The following is a 14,851-nucleotide window of genomic DNA, read 5'->3' as shown; positions in this document are numbered from 1 at the left end:
GGCAGGAGGGACAAAGTGAGAAGAAAATTTATTCTCAAAACACTTGCCCTGTTTTGCCACACATGTTAATTTTGACCATAGAGACATGGCCTTATTAATGAGCCAATATTATTTAAATATAATATTTCCAGAGGGTTCGAATATCTTCCTTCATCTACCTCTATAAACAAATCAGTATCCTCAGGAATGAAGCGATACTGACTGTATGATCAGAAAAAGAGGGTAGAAGGTATTTAGACATTATGCGGTTTAGTCTCTGATGTTAGAAATGAGACAATGAAAACAAGTAATTATCTAGTTATGAACTATAATCAGCACTGATATATTCTACCCTTCTTTACCTCATCTCATAATACTTTTACCTATATTTTTATTTGTAGTCATTTTCATATCTATGATAGAATATGAAGCATTGTATTTCAAATTCACCTTATATATTGATAATAGACTCTTTTAATAAGAATGTTTAAAAATTGAGCAATAAGGTTAATTAGAAAAAATAAATCAACATTGTTCCTATTTAAAACTGGTACGACTTTTAAATCAGTAGTACTTAACCTTGATTGTGACTAGAATCTCTTGGAGAGTTTGTCAAAATTCCAGAGCTGAGAGACTGTGTGCCTAACCAATTAAACCCTAATCTCCAGGGATAAAACCCAAGCACCAGAATTTTTTAAGCTTTCCAGGTGATTCCAACAGAGTCACTGCTTTAGAGGAAGCAGGATACAAAGGGAATATATTGAACTCCTAAACTACTTTCTATTTTGCACAAGAGAGCTAGAGGTTTTTACCAGAGCCACTTCATTTACAAAGAATTTAGGAAATGCTAAACAAGGAAAGTACAGGCAGATGACAGAGTACAAGGTCAAAAATGTCTGGGCTGGTGTGATGGATACCTGATATTTTGTGTGGAATGCAGACAATGAAAGCAACGTGACTTTAGAACTGGATACCAGTGAAGGGAAAGAATGGCCTTTGGAAGCAGCTACACCTATTTTGTTGGCTTTAAAACATCTGCCACAGAATCTAAATAGTTATGTTATACTGATGAGGGCTTAGCCTGAAACAGAAGCCATCTGATCCTACCCACTATATATGACTTATCACTTGCTTGACAAGTACAGCAGGACCTTGAATAACGTCATTTTGTTTAAAGTGATTTTCTTATCATGTGATGAGATGCCAGAGGAACTTAGCTCTTGTTTCTATCAATTAGCCTACAATAAGATTGGTTTTGTTAAATGTTGTGTATCACTTACAGTCGCAGAATTTATAGAGGACATTAAGTGAGGACTTCCTACAGGATCACCTGATGCATGTAAGCTCCCAGGTACTCCGCAGTCAGTGTGTTGCGAGGTTCAAGGGCAGTGATGGCTCCTGAATTAGCAGAGTGTAAAAACCTGAGGGGCTTTTATTGCTATGAAGATAACTATGAGTGGCACCTGGTACTCTAAGTTGAATATTGTTCTCCCCTGGCAGGTGGCCACTGCTGAGATCCTTCTGGAAAGAAATCAAGAGCCTAACAGGAGTGGAAAATCACTGGTATCAAGTGCCTCTGGAAGTCAATTTTCATTTGTCTTTTCCTGCTTCTGGCATTTCTTGCTGAGTGTTCCCCAGCTTCCCAAAGTCTTATGCATGAAAATGAGGACCTTTGTTGTAAACCGGGGATGTGAGTAAATCTGACAGTTTAGTTATTCTTGAAACTATTATTTATATCTCTATTTCACAACCCTAACTGTACCCTGTAAATTGTACTTCAGGCACCACTTAAGGAATTTAACCTTATGATTATTCAAATACAAAGTCCTTTACTCCTTATCTGCAAGTCTTATTTCAATTAGGGAAACCATAAAATCCCTAGGTTCTTAATAAATCATAAGAGGGTTTGATATAGATAGAACTGGGTTTCAAATGACTTATTTTTTCCTAATTTTTAGAGTTATGCAACATGAAACTGGCTCACCTCCAAAAGCTTTCTAAGTTCAAGGTAAAGCCTGCCAGTACATTAATGATTATAGTAATTTAAGTAATGGCGTGATGTTAATGTCCACTGAGTGTCTATTTCCATGACCATTCTGTTTCAAAAAGTGAATAAGAATGAAAGTAAACAAGCTTTCACAACATTTTTTCCAAGGCCTGTTATCATCACAATGGCTACAGAAACAGTTGGGACCAACATATGTTACCGTCTGAAATGAAGATTCCTGTATGCCTTTAACAAGATGAGTCATACTTTTTTCACCAAAGTCAGAAAATGTATCCAATTACTTCTCTCCCAATTCATTTATGTTATTAGGAAAAGCTAAGCAAATCACTAGCCTGCCACTTGAAGATGCTCAGGCAATCAAAAACTAAACAAAGGAAACACAGTGTTATGAAGCCAATATATTAAATTAGCCAAAGAAAACCTATACCATTTTATTATTTTTCCTCTTAACAAATTAAATGTTACAAGAAAAGGGGGGAGGCCTTGTCCTTAGAAAAGGTAAGTAATTATTAATGCTCATTACCCTGTGCCAAACCAATGTGAACTGACAATCAGACAGCATAAGCTATAGTTGAATCCCAGCACCTGCAGAGTCTTACAAAGCTGCCGAATTAAACTGGAGTGCTTTTCTCCACTGTGTTCTTCTCTCCGTCATAGCAAGGTGCTGTAAGTCATATTGGTCCCTAGAATGTTTTTCCCCCTTTGGTCCCTAGAATGTAAACAAATTTCAGGTTGCTCATTTTTCCCAAGATCATTTATCACATAATATTTAAAAAATTCAAAGAAGTGACATTTTTATTTTAGATGACCCAGTTATGCTAATCCTACAAATACTTCCAAGAATTATTTTGAAAACCAAATTGGGATCAAGCTTTAATAACTTAAGACCACAAGCGTATGGAAAAGAGAAACATCTTTAATAGCGCACTGAGTGATCCCAACCTAGAGTACAAGGCTATAGTAATCAAAACAGCACAGTACTATCATAAAAACAGACAATAAATCAATGGAACAGAATAGAAAGCCCAGAAATAAACCCACACCTAAATGGTCAGCTCATCTATGACAAAGGAGGCAGGAATATTAAAGACAGTCTCTTCAACAAGTGCAGCCGGGAAAACTAGATCACTTTCTTACACCATAAGTAAGAATAAACTTAAAATGGATTAAAGACTTACATAAAACCCCCAAACCACAGAACTTTTAGAAGAAAACGTAGGTAGTAAACTTTCTGACATCAGAAAGTTTTCTGGGGTTGGGGGTTAATGTCTCCTTGGGCAAGGGAAACGAAAGCAAATAAAGGGAACTACATCGTCAAACTAAGAAGTTTTCTACAGTGAAAGAAACCATGAACAAAATGAAAAGAGAACTGATGGGAATGGGTGAAATTATTTATCAATGATCCATCTAATAAGGGGTTAATATCCAAAATATTTAAGGAACTCATACAACCTAACACCAAAAAAACAAATAACCCAATTAAGAAATGCTCAGAGGAACTGAATAGACACTTTTCCAAAGATGACATACATATGGTAAACAGACCCATGAAAAGATGCACAACATCACTAATCATCAGGAAAATGCAAATTCAAACCACAAGTAGACACCACTTTATACCTGTCAGAATGGACACCATCGATAAATCAAGTGGCGGCATTGTGCAACAAGTGGAAACCCTTGTGCGTTGTTGGAGGACTTGCACTTTCGTGCAGATGCCATGGAATACTGTATGGAGGTTTCTCAAAAAAAATTAAGACTAGAACTACCATATGACCCAGCAATTCCACTGCTGCATATTTATATGAAGAAATCCAAAACACTAATTTGAAAAGACAAATGCACTGCTCTGTTCATTGCAGCATTATTTAAAATAGTTAAGATATATGGAAGCAACCTAATCAATAGACCAATGGATAAAGGAGTGGTACATTTATATAATAAAATATTACTTTGGCTATCAAAAACAAAATCTTAGCATTTGCAACACCATATATGGACCTATAGGGTATTAAACCAAGTGAAATAAGTCAGACAGAGAAAGACAAATACCATATAATTTCACTTATATGTGGACGTTAAAAAACCAGAACAAGATATAGGAACAAACAAAATAGAAAACTCACAGATAAACAAATTGATGGTTGCCTGACCTGAGGGTAAGGGGATGAAAGAAGCTGGGGGATGAATAAAAAAGGTAAAGGGATTAAGAAGTACAAATTGCCAGTTATAAAAACAGTCATAGGGATGTAAAGTACAGCACAGGAAATATACTCAATAATGTTGTAATAACTATGTATGGTATCAGATGAGCACTAGACTCATTGGAGTGATCACTTTATAAGTTAAGTAAATGTCTAAGCACTATACTGTACTTGAAACTAATATTTCATGTAAACTGTAACTGTAAAGTACAAATATTTTAAAAAGCACACTGAAAAAAAGTTTTGATTCCCTCCTTATTAAAAAGGGTATCTGGAAAAGATTCAACATAATAATGAAATTTATATATTTTTGGAAATTCCAGAATACTCACCACAGAATGAATCTGCTAAAAAATGATAAGGCTCAAAATATTTCCAGCATTAAATTATCTTTCTGTGTATAATGATGGATCCTAAAAAATTAAACTTGTTTGATACCATATTTATTAGACTATCAGTAGTTAAAATTTTCAGCTATATATAGTTAATTTGAAAAAATATATACTTTTAATCCAAATTAATGAAACAACTTTAAGTTTCATTTTAAAATATCAACTTGTCCACCAAAAGAAAGGTAATATGAGTATTTGAAACCATTGCCCTTTATTTCTGTCCCTGGGGTTGACTGACACGATATCCCAGAACAGTAAATATATTTTTACTGTACTTGCCTGACATACATAATTATTCTTTCACAAAACAATCAATTCTGGCAAATAAAATTCCATAAAACACTCAACTTTGATATTATATCCCAGGAGACTTTTGCAAGATCTTAGCAGGTCATAAAAATAAATAACATGCAGGGGAATTTTGAAGACAAATTCCCTCTATCAAACCTTTGAGGATCTTCACATACAAGTTGATATTTGCTGATAGGAGGGTAGAGGTCAACTCAAATGTCCTCATCCTAAGGAAGAGGGGTGGTGATATGTGTGTTTTTTTTGGAGTTCAGCAACAAAACCTGGGCTTGAGAAACCCAAATCTCCCTTAGAGTGATTTGCTGGTCAGCTCATTTTTATGCCTTGGTGGCTGGAGAGACAGAAGTGCCCCACTGAAATAGTTATCAGTCATCCCTAGGTTTATAGCTTCTTACTAGCTATGGTGCCAATGGGAACAGCCATATTTATTTTTAAGATACATTTACTGATTCTACAGAAAGAGGAGAGAGAGGGGCAGGGGAACAGGAATTATGTATCAACCCGAATTATGTATCAACCCAAAGCTGCTTCACGTTAGTTGTTCATTGATCGCTTGTCATATGTGCCTTGACCAGGCAAGCCTAGAGCCTTGACCGGCAACCTCAGGATCCCAGGTTGACACTTTATCCACTGTGCCACCCCAGGCCAGGCAAAAGCACATGTATTGTAGAGATGGGAAGGGCAGCTCTTCCAGCTAAGAGTGCTAATGATTTAGAAAAATTATGTGGAAATGTAGAGACAACAAGTGGGACGCTAGAAGGTCACAAATTCCAGCTATACTTGCCTGTACCTGGAAGAAAGCAGCTGTCCTACTCCCTAAAATTTTCATGGGAGGAGTGCTTGGGGCCCTGGTGGGGGACGGGGCCTTAAGACTGCAAAGGCCTGCCCTCCCCTCCTGTGGCTCTGCACAGAACAAACTATTGTTCAGAGTTTAAAGATACTCTCTCTTCACTGGGCCTTAATTTGATGAACACACCAGAAAGAACCAAAAAATAAACAAAAACTGAAAAGCTTCCAAATTATTATTTGATATTAACCACTTCATGTCAATCTGGATAAGACATATAAAAAGGAGCCTGGGCTTTTTTGTGTATTCACATTTGCAATACCTGGGCTGGCTGTGGTCTACTTTTTCAGGAGTTAGTGTACTTTCTTTATGTCCACTAGCAGGGGGAAGAAATTCTTATATGCAAAGACAAAGTAGCAGAAAGTCTAAATCACACATGTTTAGGAGTTTATAGATCAGTATTAGAGGACCACTTATCAGATAATCTGTATACCTAGGAATGAACAAATACTACTCTATATTTAAAGATTATTATGCCAAAAAATTCCATCATCCATGCTCTAACTGGTAAGCACTGCTCTAGTACAGAAAGAGAAGAAAATAATTGTACCAATGAGGCTGTATCTTACTCTTGAAACATCATATGCAAAGTGGTGCAAAAGTTGTGAGTAATAGAGTTTATTCTTGTATTACTATTTATTAATTATTGTATTATTTTCCATATGAACTACAGTAAACCTACTTTTGCCCTACCCTGAATACTCAGAGGTAAGAAAAAATTAAAACTTTCAGCTTATGTTGTATCTATGTATAAATATAAAATGGTAGATAGAATAACTATTTAAATGCTAAGCAAAACAATTTATTATAAAGTTGGAGATACTGAGAACATAGTTGGCGCTCAAGAAAAGCTGAAATACCACAAGGAAACAATTGTATTTGCCTATCACTTTCAAGCAAAAGATTGAAAGCCATTTAGAAATTCATTCGATAGGTTATCATGACATTCACAATAATAAATCTTCATGTCCTTGGTACGTCCTGAAATAGAGGAAGGATAAAAGAATAAAGAGAAAGTAGGTAAATACAACCTCAATGGCTCTTGAAGGGTAATGAATAACTTGGTCTATTAGGCAATTCCCTGTTTTCAAACCTAGGATATCCAGGAGAAAGAAAGAGACCTTTGTCTCTAAGTTCTAATATTAGATAGGCCTTGGTAAAAAGAAAAATTCTTCTTGATTTGTTTGAGCTATCACGGTGGAATTTCTGTCAAAGCATTTCAGTATCTCAGATCCATACAATTTTTATTATTATCTACATATAAATTATAAACACAGCCTAAAAAATAAGAACAACATGCCTAATCAGGTGGTGGTGCAAGAGATAGGGTATTGGCCTGTGACACGGAGGACCCAGGTTCGAAACCCTGAGATTGCTGGCATGAGCATGGGATCATAGACATGACCCATGGTTGCTGGCTTGAAGTCCAAGGTTACTGGCTTGAGCAAGGGGTCACTGGCTCGGCTGGCGCCCCTCTCCTCGGGTCAATGCACATATGAGAAAGCAATCAATGAACAACTAAGGTGCCACAACAACGAGTTGATGCTTCTCATCTTTCTCTCTTCCTGTCTTGTCTCTCTCTCTCCCTCCCCCCATCCCCTCTCTCTTCTATTTATCTTGCTAAAAATAACAAATACAAAAACATAAAACTTTGCATAATTGTCTTGCATTTATATTTCAGGTAAGAATAGGCTATTTTTTATAAGGCCATTTGTTTCAATTTTTAAAAAATGCTATAGAAATGTCCAATTGAAAACTATGTATTCTTATTCATCAATGTCACCCCATTAAATTTAATTTCCTATATAATATGGAGGCAGACTCCCACATGTACCCTGACTGGGATCCACCCAGCAAACCCTACCTGGGCCACTGCTCTGTTGCTCAGCAACTGAGCTATCTGAGCATCAGAGGTGAGGCCATGGAGCCATTCTCAGTGCCCAGGGTCAACTTGCTCGAACCATTTGAGCCATGGCTATGGGAGGAGGAGAGAGAGAGAGAGAGACAGAGAAAGAGAGAGAAGAGAAGAGGGCGAGGGTGGAGAAGCAGATGGGCGCTTCTCCTGTGTGCCCTGACCAGGAATCAAACCCAAGACTTCCACACGCCGGGCCAACGCTCTACTGCTGAACCAACTAGCCAGGGTTCTCCTCATGATTTAATAATACGTTTTTGACCCAGAGCATTGCAGGTTAATTTTAATATCCTTGGCTCCCAAAAATATAACTCCCGACACAAATTAAGCTTTAAAACTATTAAATTACAATTTAATTTTGAGTTTTATCAATGAAATATTCACATCTATGATGATGCTAAGAAATAATTCATTAGTTCTACTAGCTATATGAAGAAAAGCAGCAGTGCTAATTTCTCTATATGGATATTTTTGAAATGGGAAAGCACTGTAGGTTTTAGCATTTAGAGCAACTGTATTTTACTCCAAAACAAACATACATACACACACACACACACACACACACACACACACACAATTTCATAACTGCAAGGACAAGAAAATCTAAAAGCAAAAGCCTGAAGAAGACACATAGTAATTCCTAAATAATATACAAGATGATACAGGGATGACCCTGTACTCTCTAAGGACTGTTGTAAATTGGAATTCCTTTTCACAATTTACTAAAGGCCACAGGGAGAGGGAGAGAGAGAGAGAGAAAGATCAGAGAGATGACTCATGAGAAATCTGACAATATGCATTTTACCTAAACATGCATTGCAGAAGGCCAAGGGGGGAAGGGCAAATAAATGCTTGAAATAAAAACAAATCCTTTATGGCTTAGATAATTCAAAAGTGACAAACTAGTATTTAAGCTTCCTAAAAATAAAAGCAAATAACATTTATCGGACAAAACAGAAACACATTTCATCTTAAGAACACTAATGTTTTACATGGACTATGAAAAAAAAATCTCTTTTAGAAATCTATATTGTCAGACAACACTCTCCATACTAGTTTCTGGGTAGCCTCCACCCATAAACTCTTGATCACTAGGAAATTTACATGAGATATAATCAACTCCCAGAAGCTCACCCTTAAGACTGCTTGTAGCCTGGCTCTAAGTCTTGGTTTAGGCATAGGGACGATCGAACTCTACATGTGGTATTTCAAATAGGCTAGTCAAAGATTACTGAACTTCTCTAAATACAAGCAAATGTTATTTGATAGGATCAATTTAGAAATACGTCTGTTCTTTATGAGAGAGATGGACTAGAGCTCCTTAACCCAAGAACAGAGGGACTGTTTCACCATGACCTTAGAGGACAGGAATGCCTCACTGTAAATTTAATTTCATGTAACACTTTTGTGTCCATATTGATTAAAAGTCTCTTTTGTTTATAATGTCTACATTTTAAAAACAAAGTAAGATCACCAGTGAAACCTAAGCAAGGAAGGAATTTAAGAAACTAAATAAAAGATTTGTGCTGTCAGACAGAACTTTGAAGAGACTGTTATTTAGGCAATAACAAAGAAAAAAATCAAGGAAAGACAAAACGACCACAAGATCCTGGCAAGGTTAGCTTTTAATTTGGCTCTGATCCCATGGCAAATGAGACTGTTTGCACAAACCCCGAGTCGTATCCAATTCAAAAATAAAACGAGGGACATCCTGCCCAAAAGAAACACCAAGAAAGTTGTTTCTAAGAAGCATGGGGGGCGGGGGAGGATACTGCAAGTACTGGTTTTATTTTTATGAGTAGCATCTTTCTTGTCCCTTGCCAGCTTGTTATGAGCCCTCCAAAAATACATCCAGCCAAATTTTATTTTCCAAAGCATTAAACTGTATAATAAAATGCTAACTTTTCAGGAAATGATTCAATAGTAAACAAAATGGACCATACCATTGTAATGAAAAAAAAAAAAGGTCTTTAAAATTCAAAAAACTGTAATTTTCTTTCACAGGCAAATAATGTTAAATTATGTCCCCAAATAATATTTTCCACAAGTGGTACATGAAACTGTCATCTTGTTACTACTTGTGACCTTAAGATTGGCCCCAGATTTTATTTTCACAGGGAATGGCCTTATCTCAGTTCACTACTACCAAGTGGGAGAAGACTGTTCCTAACCTCTCTAAGCCATGGGAGCTCGGTCCCTCTAGCTAGTTCTAACACTTGGGACAGTCTTTGTAGGCAACTGCTTTGAGGGTACATGCTAATCTGGCCACCATCCAAAAGCCCTTGTGTGGGAAGCCTGCCTCAGGCAGGAATGCCTAAGTTCAGAAATTCTGGGAATTTCCTGCCATAGAGGCTCTCAGTACTGGTTCACTCCCTTATGTAGGCAGAAACAAAACAAGCATCCAGATAACACTCTTTGCTATACTCAAACTTCAAAGAGCAGATAAGGAGAATCCATGTTACTTAAAAAGATGCATCATCTGACCAGGTGGTGGCGCAGTGGATAGAGCCTCAGACTGGGACGTGGAAACACAGGTTGGAGACCCCGATGTCGCCAGCTTGAGCACAGGCTCATCTGGTTTGAACAAAGCTCACCAGCTTGAGCCGAAGGTCGCTGGCTTGAGGGAGGGGTCACTAGGTCTGTTGTAGTCCCCCGGTCAAGGCACATAGGAGAAATCAATCAATGAACAACTAAGAAACCACAATGAAGAATTGATGTTTCTCATCTCTCTCCCTTCCTGTCTGTCCCTATCTGTCCCTCTCTCTGACACACACACACACACACACACACACACACACACACACACACATCAATTTGAAACTACCTCTGGCTTATACATGTAAAAGTTCATACTGCATTAGTAAATTTTAGACAGCATGTTAGCCTTCCATTTTCATATTTCAAAAATAAGTGGTATAAATCAGTCCTGGCCAAATCACAGTGTATAAGGGTGAAGGACAGTGTCTGAGCCTGCTACGCATCTCTGGTGGACAGTGGCACGTCACCCCAGGCAGCACACCTTTCTCAAGTGCTCTCAAGACCTGGCTCTGGTCCCCTGCCTCAGTCCCTCACCTCACACATGACATTTCCCCACTTCACTTTACACACTCCTGGTCTAGTGGCTCTGCTGAAATGTACCATGCTCCTCCTTTCCTCATTACCTTCAAATAAGCCATTTCCTCTTTCAGAATGCCTTTCTTTCTTTCCACTCTGCCTGGCTACCTACCCTTCCCACCTCAGTTAAAAGTTAAAAGATAACTTTCCATGGATCTATGTTTCAAAGTAGAACTCATCCCTTAGTCCCCAAGTTAGATTAGAAGCTTTACTTTCTCATTTACTTGTCACACATGTGATTAACAATTACTTGTTAATTATTTTGAATGTAGGTTCTTCCCCTGTAAGCTCCAAGAAGGCAGGAAAAGAACAGTTTCTGTTCTTTTGCTGTATTTCCAGTATCTGGGCCAGTGCCGGGCACTCACAAATATTTGTTAAAATAATTAATCTAATTGATAAAATGTCATGTAATTCTTCAACCTTTTTGACACACTTCAAGATATTTATTCTGATTCACATTTTACAGATGAGAAAAGTAAGATTCAGAGAGAAGAAATTCATTCAAGGTCACACGGCGAGCAGGAAATAGAACCCAGATGTGCACAAAGAACTCTCTGACTTGGTAGCTGAAGTTCTAAGATATTTGTTCATCAAATTAGTGCATCACCCACAAAGAGCAATCTAGCAGCTCTATGTCCTCAGCGGAGCATCATAATGAGAAGAATAAGATAAAAATTGTTGATGTTTTCTCTCTCAATACAGAACTGATTTATTATACTAATATCTTGCTGTTGGGAACCTGAGTAGCTTACAATGATTTAAGCACATGGACCCAACACTTTAAGTGGCTTCTTGAGTGTAAATACAAGAGATGGAAAATAAAAAGACACTTACCATAATTCCAGTAAGCAAACAGACTCCTTTCCCACAGTACGTGTTGGGTACCATGTCACCATAACCAATGGAGAGAAAAGTTATTGATATCAACCACATTGCTCCAAGGAAGTTGCTAGTGACATCCTGTTGATCATGGTACCTGAAAAATAGCAAACAAAGCCAGTCCTTTATAATTAATCTACAGTGTGGTTACAAAGACCAATCTGATTCAATAAATTCACTAAATATCTTCTATACACTGCTCTATGTTGAAGTTTTCAAAGCTCGTGATTATCAACAAAATTGAGGTTCCACCTATGCAATCTGGAAGGTATCAGGATGTTCCTCAACTTTAAAACGAACCTGAAAGAGAAATGTAAAATATAAAAACTGTTTTTCTTACTGGTGTTAGTTGATAAGTGCACATTCATCCTGGAACCCTGCCCTGGCCCCTGGTCATGTCTCATCGTTCCTGGATGCCCACTGATGTGTCTTGTCTGACTTACAGGGTGATGTGCAGCCTCCAATATCACCCCACACCTTTGTTGCAGAAGGAGCCGTGCTGTTCCCTTTGCTTCGATTATCCTTTGCAAACTTTATTCTCTGACTTGGCCAACTTCTAGTCATCTTTCAAAATTAATTCAAGTGGGGCCCTTTCGGTCTCCTCTTGTCCCAGCTCCTCTTCCAGCTCCCTTAGTATCCAATATATTTCTCTATCACAGGACTGTTTCACTGTCGACCTGGTGGTCCTGCACTAGCTGTGTTCCTGGAAGACAATAACTGTATCTTTGATCACAAAGTTCCTGTCCTGAAACAGAGCTTAATAAAAGCTGTTGTCTTAGTAGTAGCACACAAATAGCTGTAGTCAAAAAGAAGGGAAAAGATACCATTTATCCTGATTATTCTTTGTGGTGTTAAGGTTTTCTAGTGAGGGGGAAGGTATTTATATCAGAAGCATACCCTATTGTGTTCTGCTTGAATTAGCAACACTAAACAGTAATCTGGCCCACCCTGGGGACACTTCTGTCCATCACACATACAATAGGGAGGATGTGACAAGTAGAAGAACTTGCTCTGGATGCATGTTCTGTGTAGTCACAGGGCAGAGTGGCCCTTCTTTTGTCTCTGTGAGTGTCAGACCCCAGACTCTGGTCACTATAGGCATATCTTGCTCATCACCCAACTTCTCATAAGCATCACCCTTCCTGCCCAGCTCTCAGATACTAGTGGGGAGGGATTTCCTTTTTGGTTTCTTGTTCTTAAAGTAAGCTGAGAGTCTCCTAGCTTGTTTGCATTCAGTTCTGCCTTTCAACTCGACTCCCTGTGCTGCCAGAGCCATGGTGGCAAGGAGGCTGCCCCCCCTGCCAGCCTGAGCCCCAGGATTGATCCTATATGCAGCCTACACTGGGCCAATGGATTCTCTGTAATTGTCCCCAACCCCCATCCTTCATTTCATGGCAAGGCTCCTGTGCCTATAACCAAAAGTTTAGATTTGTAGAATATGAGCTTTCCTCTGTAGTATCAGTGGGTCTTACCACTGTCTTCAGATACAAAACAACCCATTCTTATCACTTCTGTACTTTGCTCTATTCCAAAAAATAAAAGAAGCTAAAAAAACAGTATGTCCAGTTACTCTGTTCTAGAGAAACAAAAATCCTGGCCAGAGTGGGGGATCCCCAGAGCATGGAAAAATGAGAACAATCACTGTGTCTTCTGAAAGAAAAGAGAAGGGCATGTGCGTAGGCAGCCACCCTTGTGTGGAGCATCCTGAGAGCTTCTGGTTGCAGTAGGACAGACTCTTCCACCATTCTACCCTAGGGGACAGCCACCATGCTTGAGCTGTGGAGTCCCTTTCTCCCAGAATGGCTGGGTGGAGAGGCTATCATTGCCAGTAGGGAGGCCAAGAGGCACTCCTAGCTTTCCAGCAAGACAGGTGAGTACATTTCCCCTGAGAAACTCTGTTAAATACCATGTACATACGGGTAGGGTGTGTCGTAATCCATATCATACCTTTGCTACAATGTGAGCTCACAGGCTCTGGGAGCCTGCTAGTCCTGTGTAATGGGACTTCCATGAGAGAATGTGGTTTTCATTTCAAACAAGACCCTTAGATGTAAGCTTTGGACTCTAATCCATTTACAATCTTGGGGCTCTCTCTAGAGTATTCTTCATCAAGCAGTTGCCTAAAACAGGAATTATATTTCCTTGGCATGAGTGTGAGTTATACAAAAGAGGGAAGGCGAAAGAATTCACACCCTATTCTAGTAATTTTCATTATTTTTCATCTCCTGGCACATAAAAACTAATTACTAAAATTCTTTGCACACCAAAAAAAAATATTTTTGGCCTATATGACAAAGAAATAGGTATAATTCTGATTCATTCACACCAGATAGCTATTGTTGTGTTGGCTGCTGTCCTTTTTTTTTTTTTTTTTTTTGACAATCTAAAGGAAAAGTGGTCAGTACTACATAGTCAGGTATCGCATGTTTTAAAAATTCTGGTGGCCACTACTCAAAAATAGTTGTCCTATTCAATGTTTAATAGTGAGACAAAGTTTCTTCTTAACAAAGAATGACCTACTCCTCTGGTGCTTATGAAATACTTGCTGAGCGCTCACTATGTGCTCAGCTCTTGACTTGCGTTCATTTTCATTTTACATTAATGTTTTAAGACACAGACGATCTGAAACATGGCTGAAAAAGTTGTATTCCTCTGCTTTCTTGATGTCAATAGTGTCCTCAATCACTAGACTCTTAGAAAATGTGACCCTGCTTAAATGAAATAGCCAAGTTATTTCCACACCACGAGTGACCAGAACCAATCTGCTGGGCACATGGATTTCCACTGGCAGAGCGATGACAGGGGTTTGAGAGGTCTTACTTCCAAATAAGCCTCTGAGGGTACTCTCACAGCTGGGGCCACCAGGGAGCCCTCAGCTTTGGCACAAGTCTGCAAGTCTGTCCTTTCTGGAGCCCTTCTGGTTTTCAAAGTTTGAAGTAGTAAATTAATTGGAGAAATGAAAGCATTCACTGGAACCTTCAGGGAAGCTGACCACTCTCTAGTTGCTCACCTTTAATTAAAATAAAAGTCCTCCCATCCTCATCTGACGTTTTGCCAAACACTGTCAAGTATTATGCCATAATTATCATCCAGTCAATATTTATTATATGCTATGCACATTACACTGGGTCAGAGATTGTAATCCTGTATTAATGGGCCTAATTAGAAATAAATATCATTCTAGAGGTTGATATATTAGGGCTTGGA

General features: G+C 38.4%; 1 protein-coding gene across 6 annotated transcripts in view; it reads right to left on the bottom strand.

The window, feature by feature from the left end:
• The window catches only part of KCNN2 (potassium calcium-activated channel subfamily N member 2), a 543,720-nt gene that overhangs the window by 21,347 nt on the left and 507,522 nt on the right, over positions 1-14,851 (bottom strand). For all 6 annotated transcript variants that reach the window (XM_066382032.1, XM_066382033.1, XM_066382035.1 and 3 more), the window contains one exon: positions 11,600-11,741. In XM_066382032.1, the coding sequence (XP_066238129.1) occupies positions 11,600-11,741 (142 nt within the window). The remainder of the gene's footprint in view (positions 1-11,599; positions 11,742-14,851) is intronic.

The sequence above is a fragment of the Saccopteryx leptura genome, chromosome 4, assembly GCF_036850995.1.
Source record: "Saccopteryx leptura isolate mSacLep1 chromosome 4, mSacLep1_pri_phased_curated, whole genome shotgun sequence".
Taxonomy (NCBI): Eukaryota; Metazoa; Chordata; class Mammalia; order Chiroptera; family Emballonuridae; genus Saccopteryx; species Saccopteryx leptura.
Note: the sequence above shows the minus strand (reverse complement) of the source record. Positions and strands in the feature narration are given on the sequence as shown.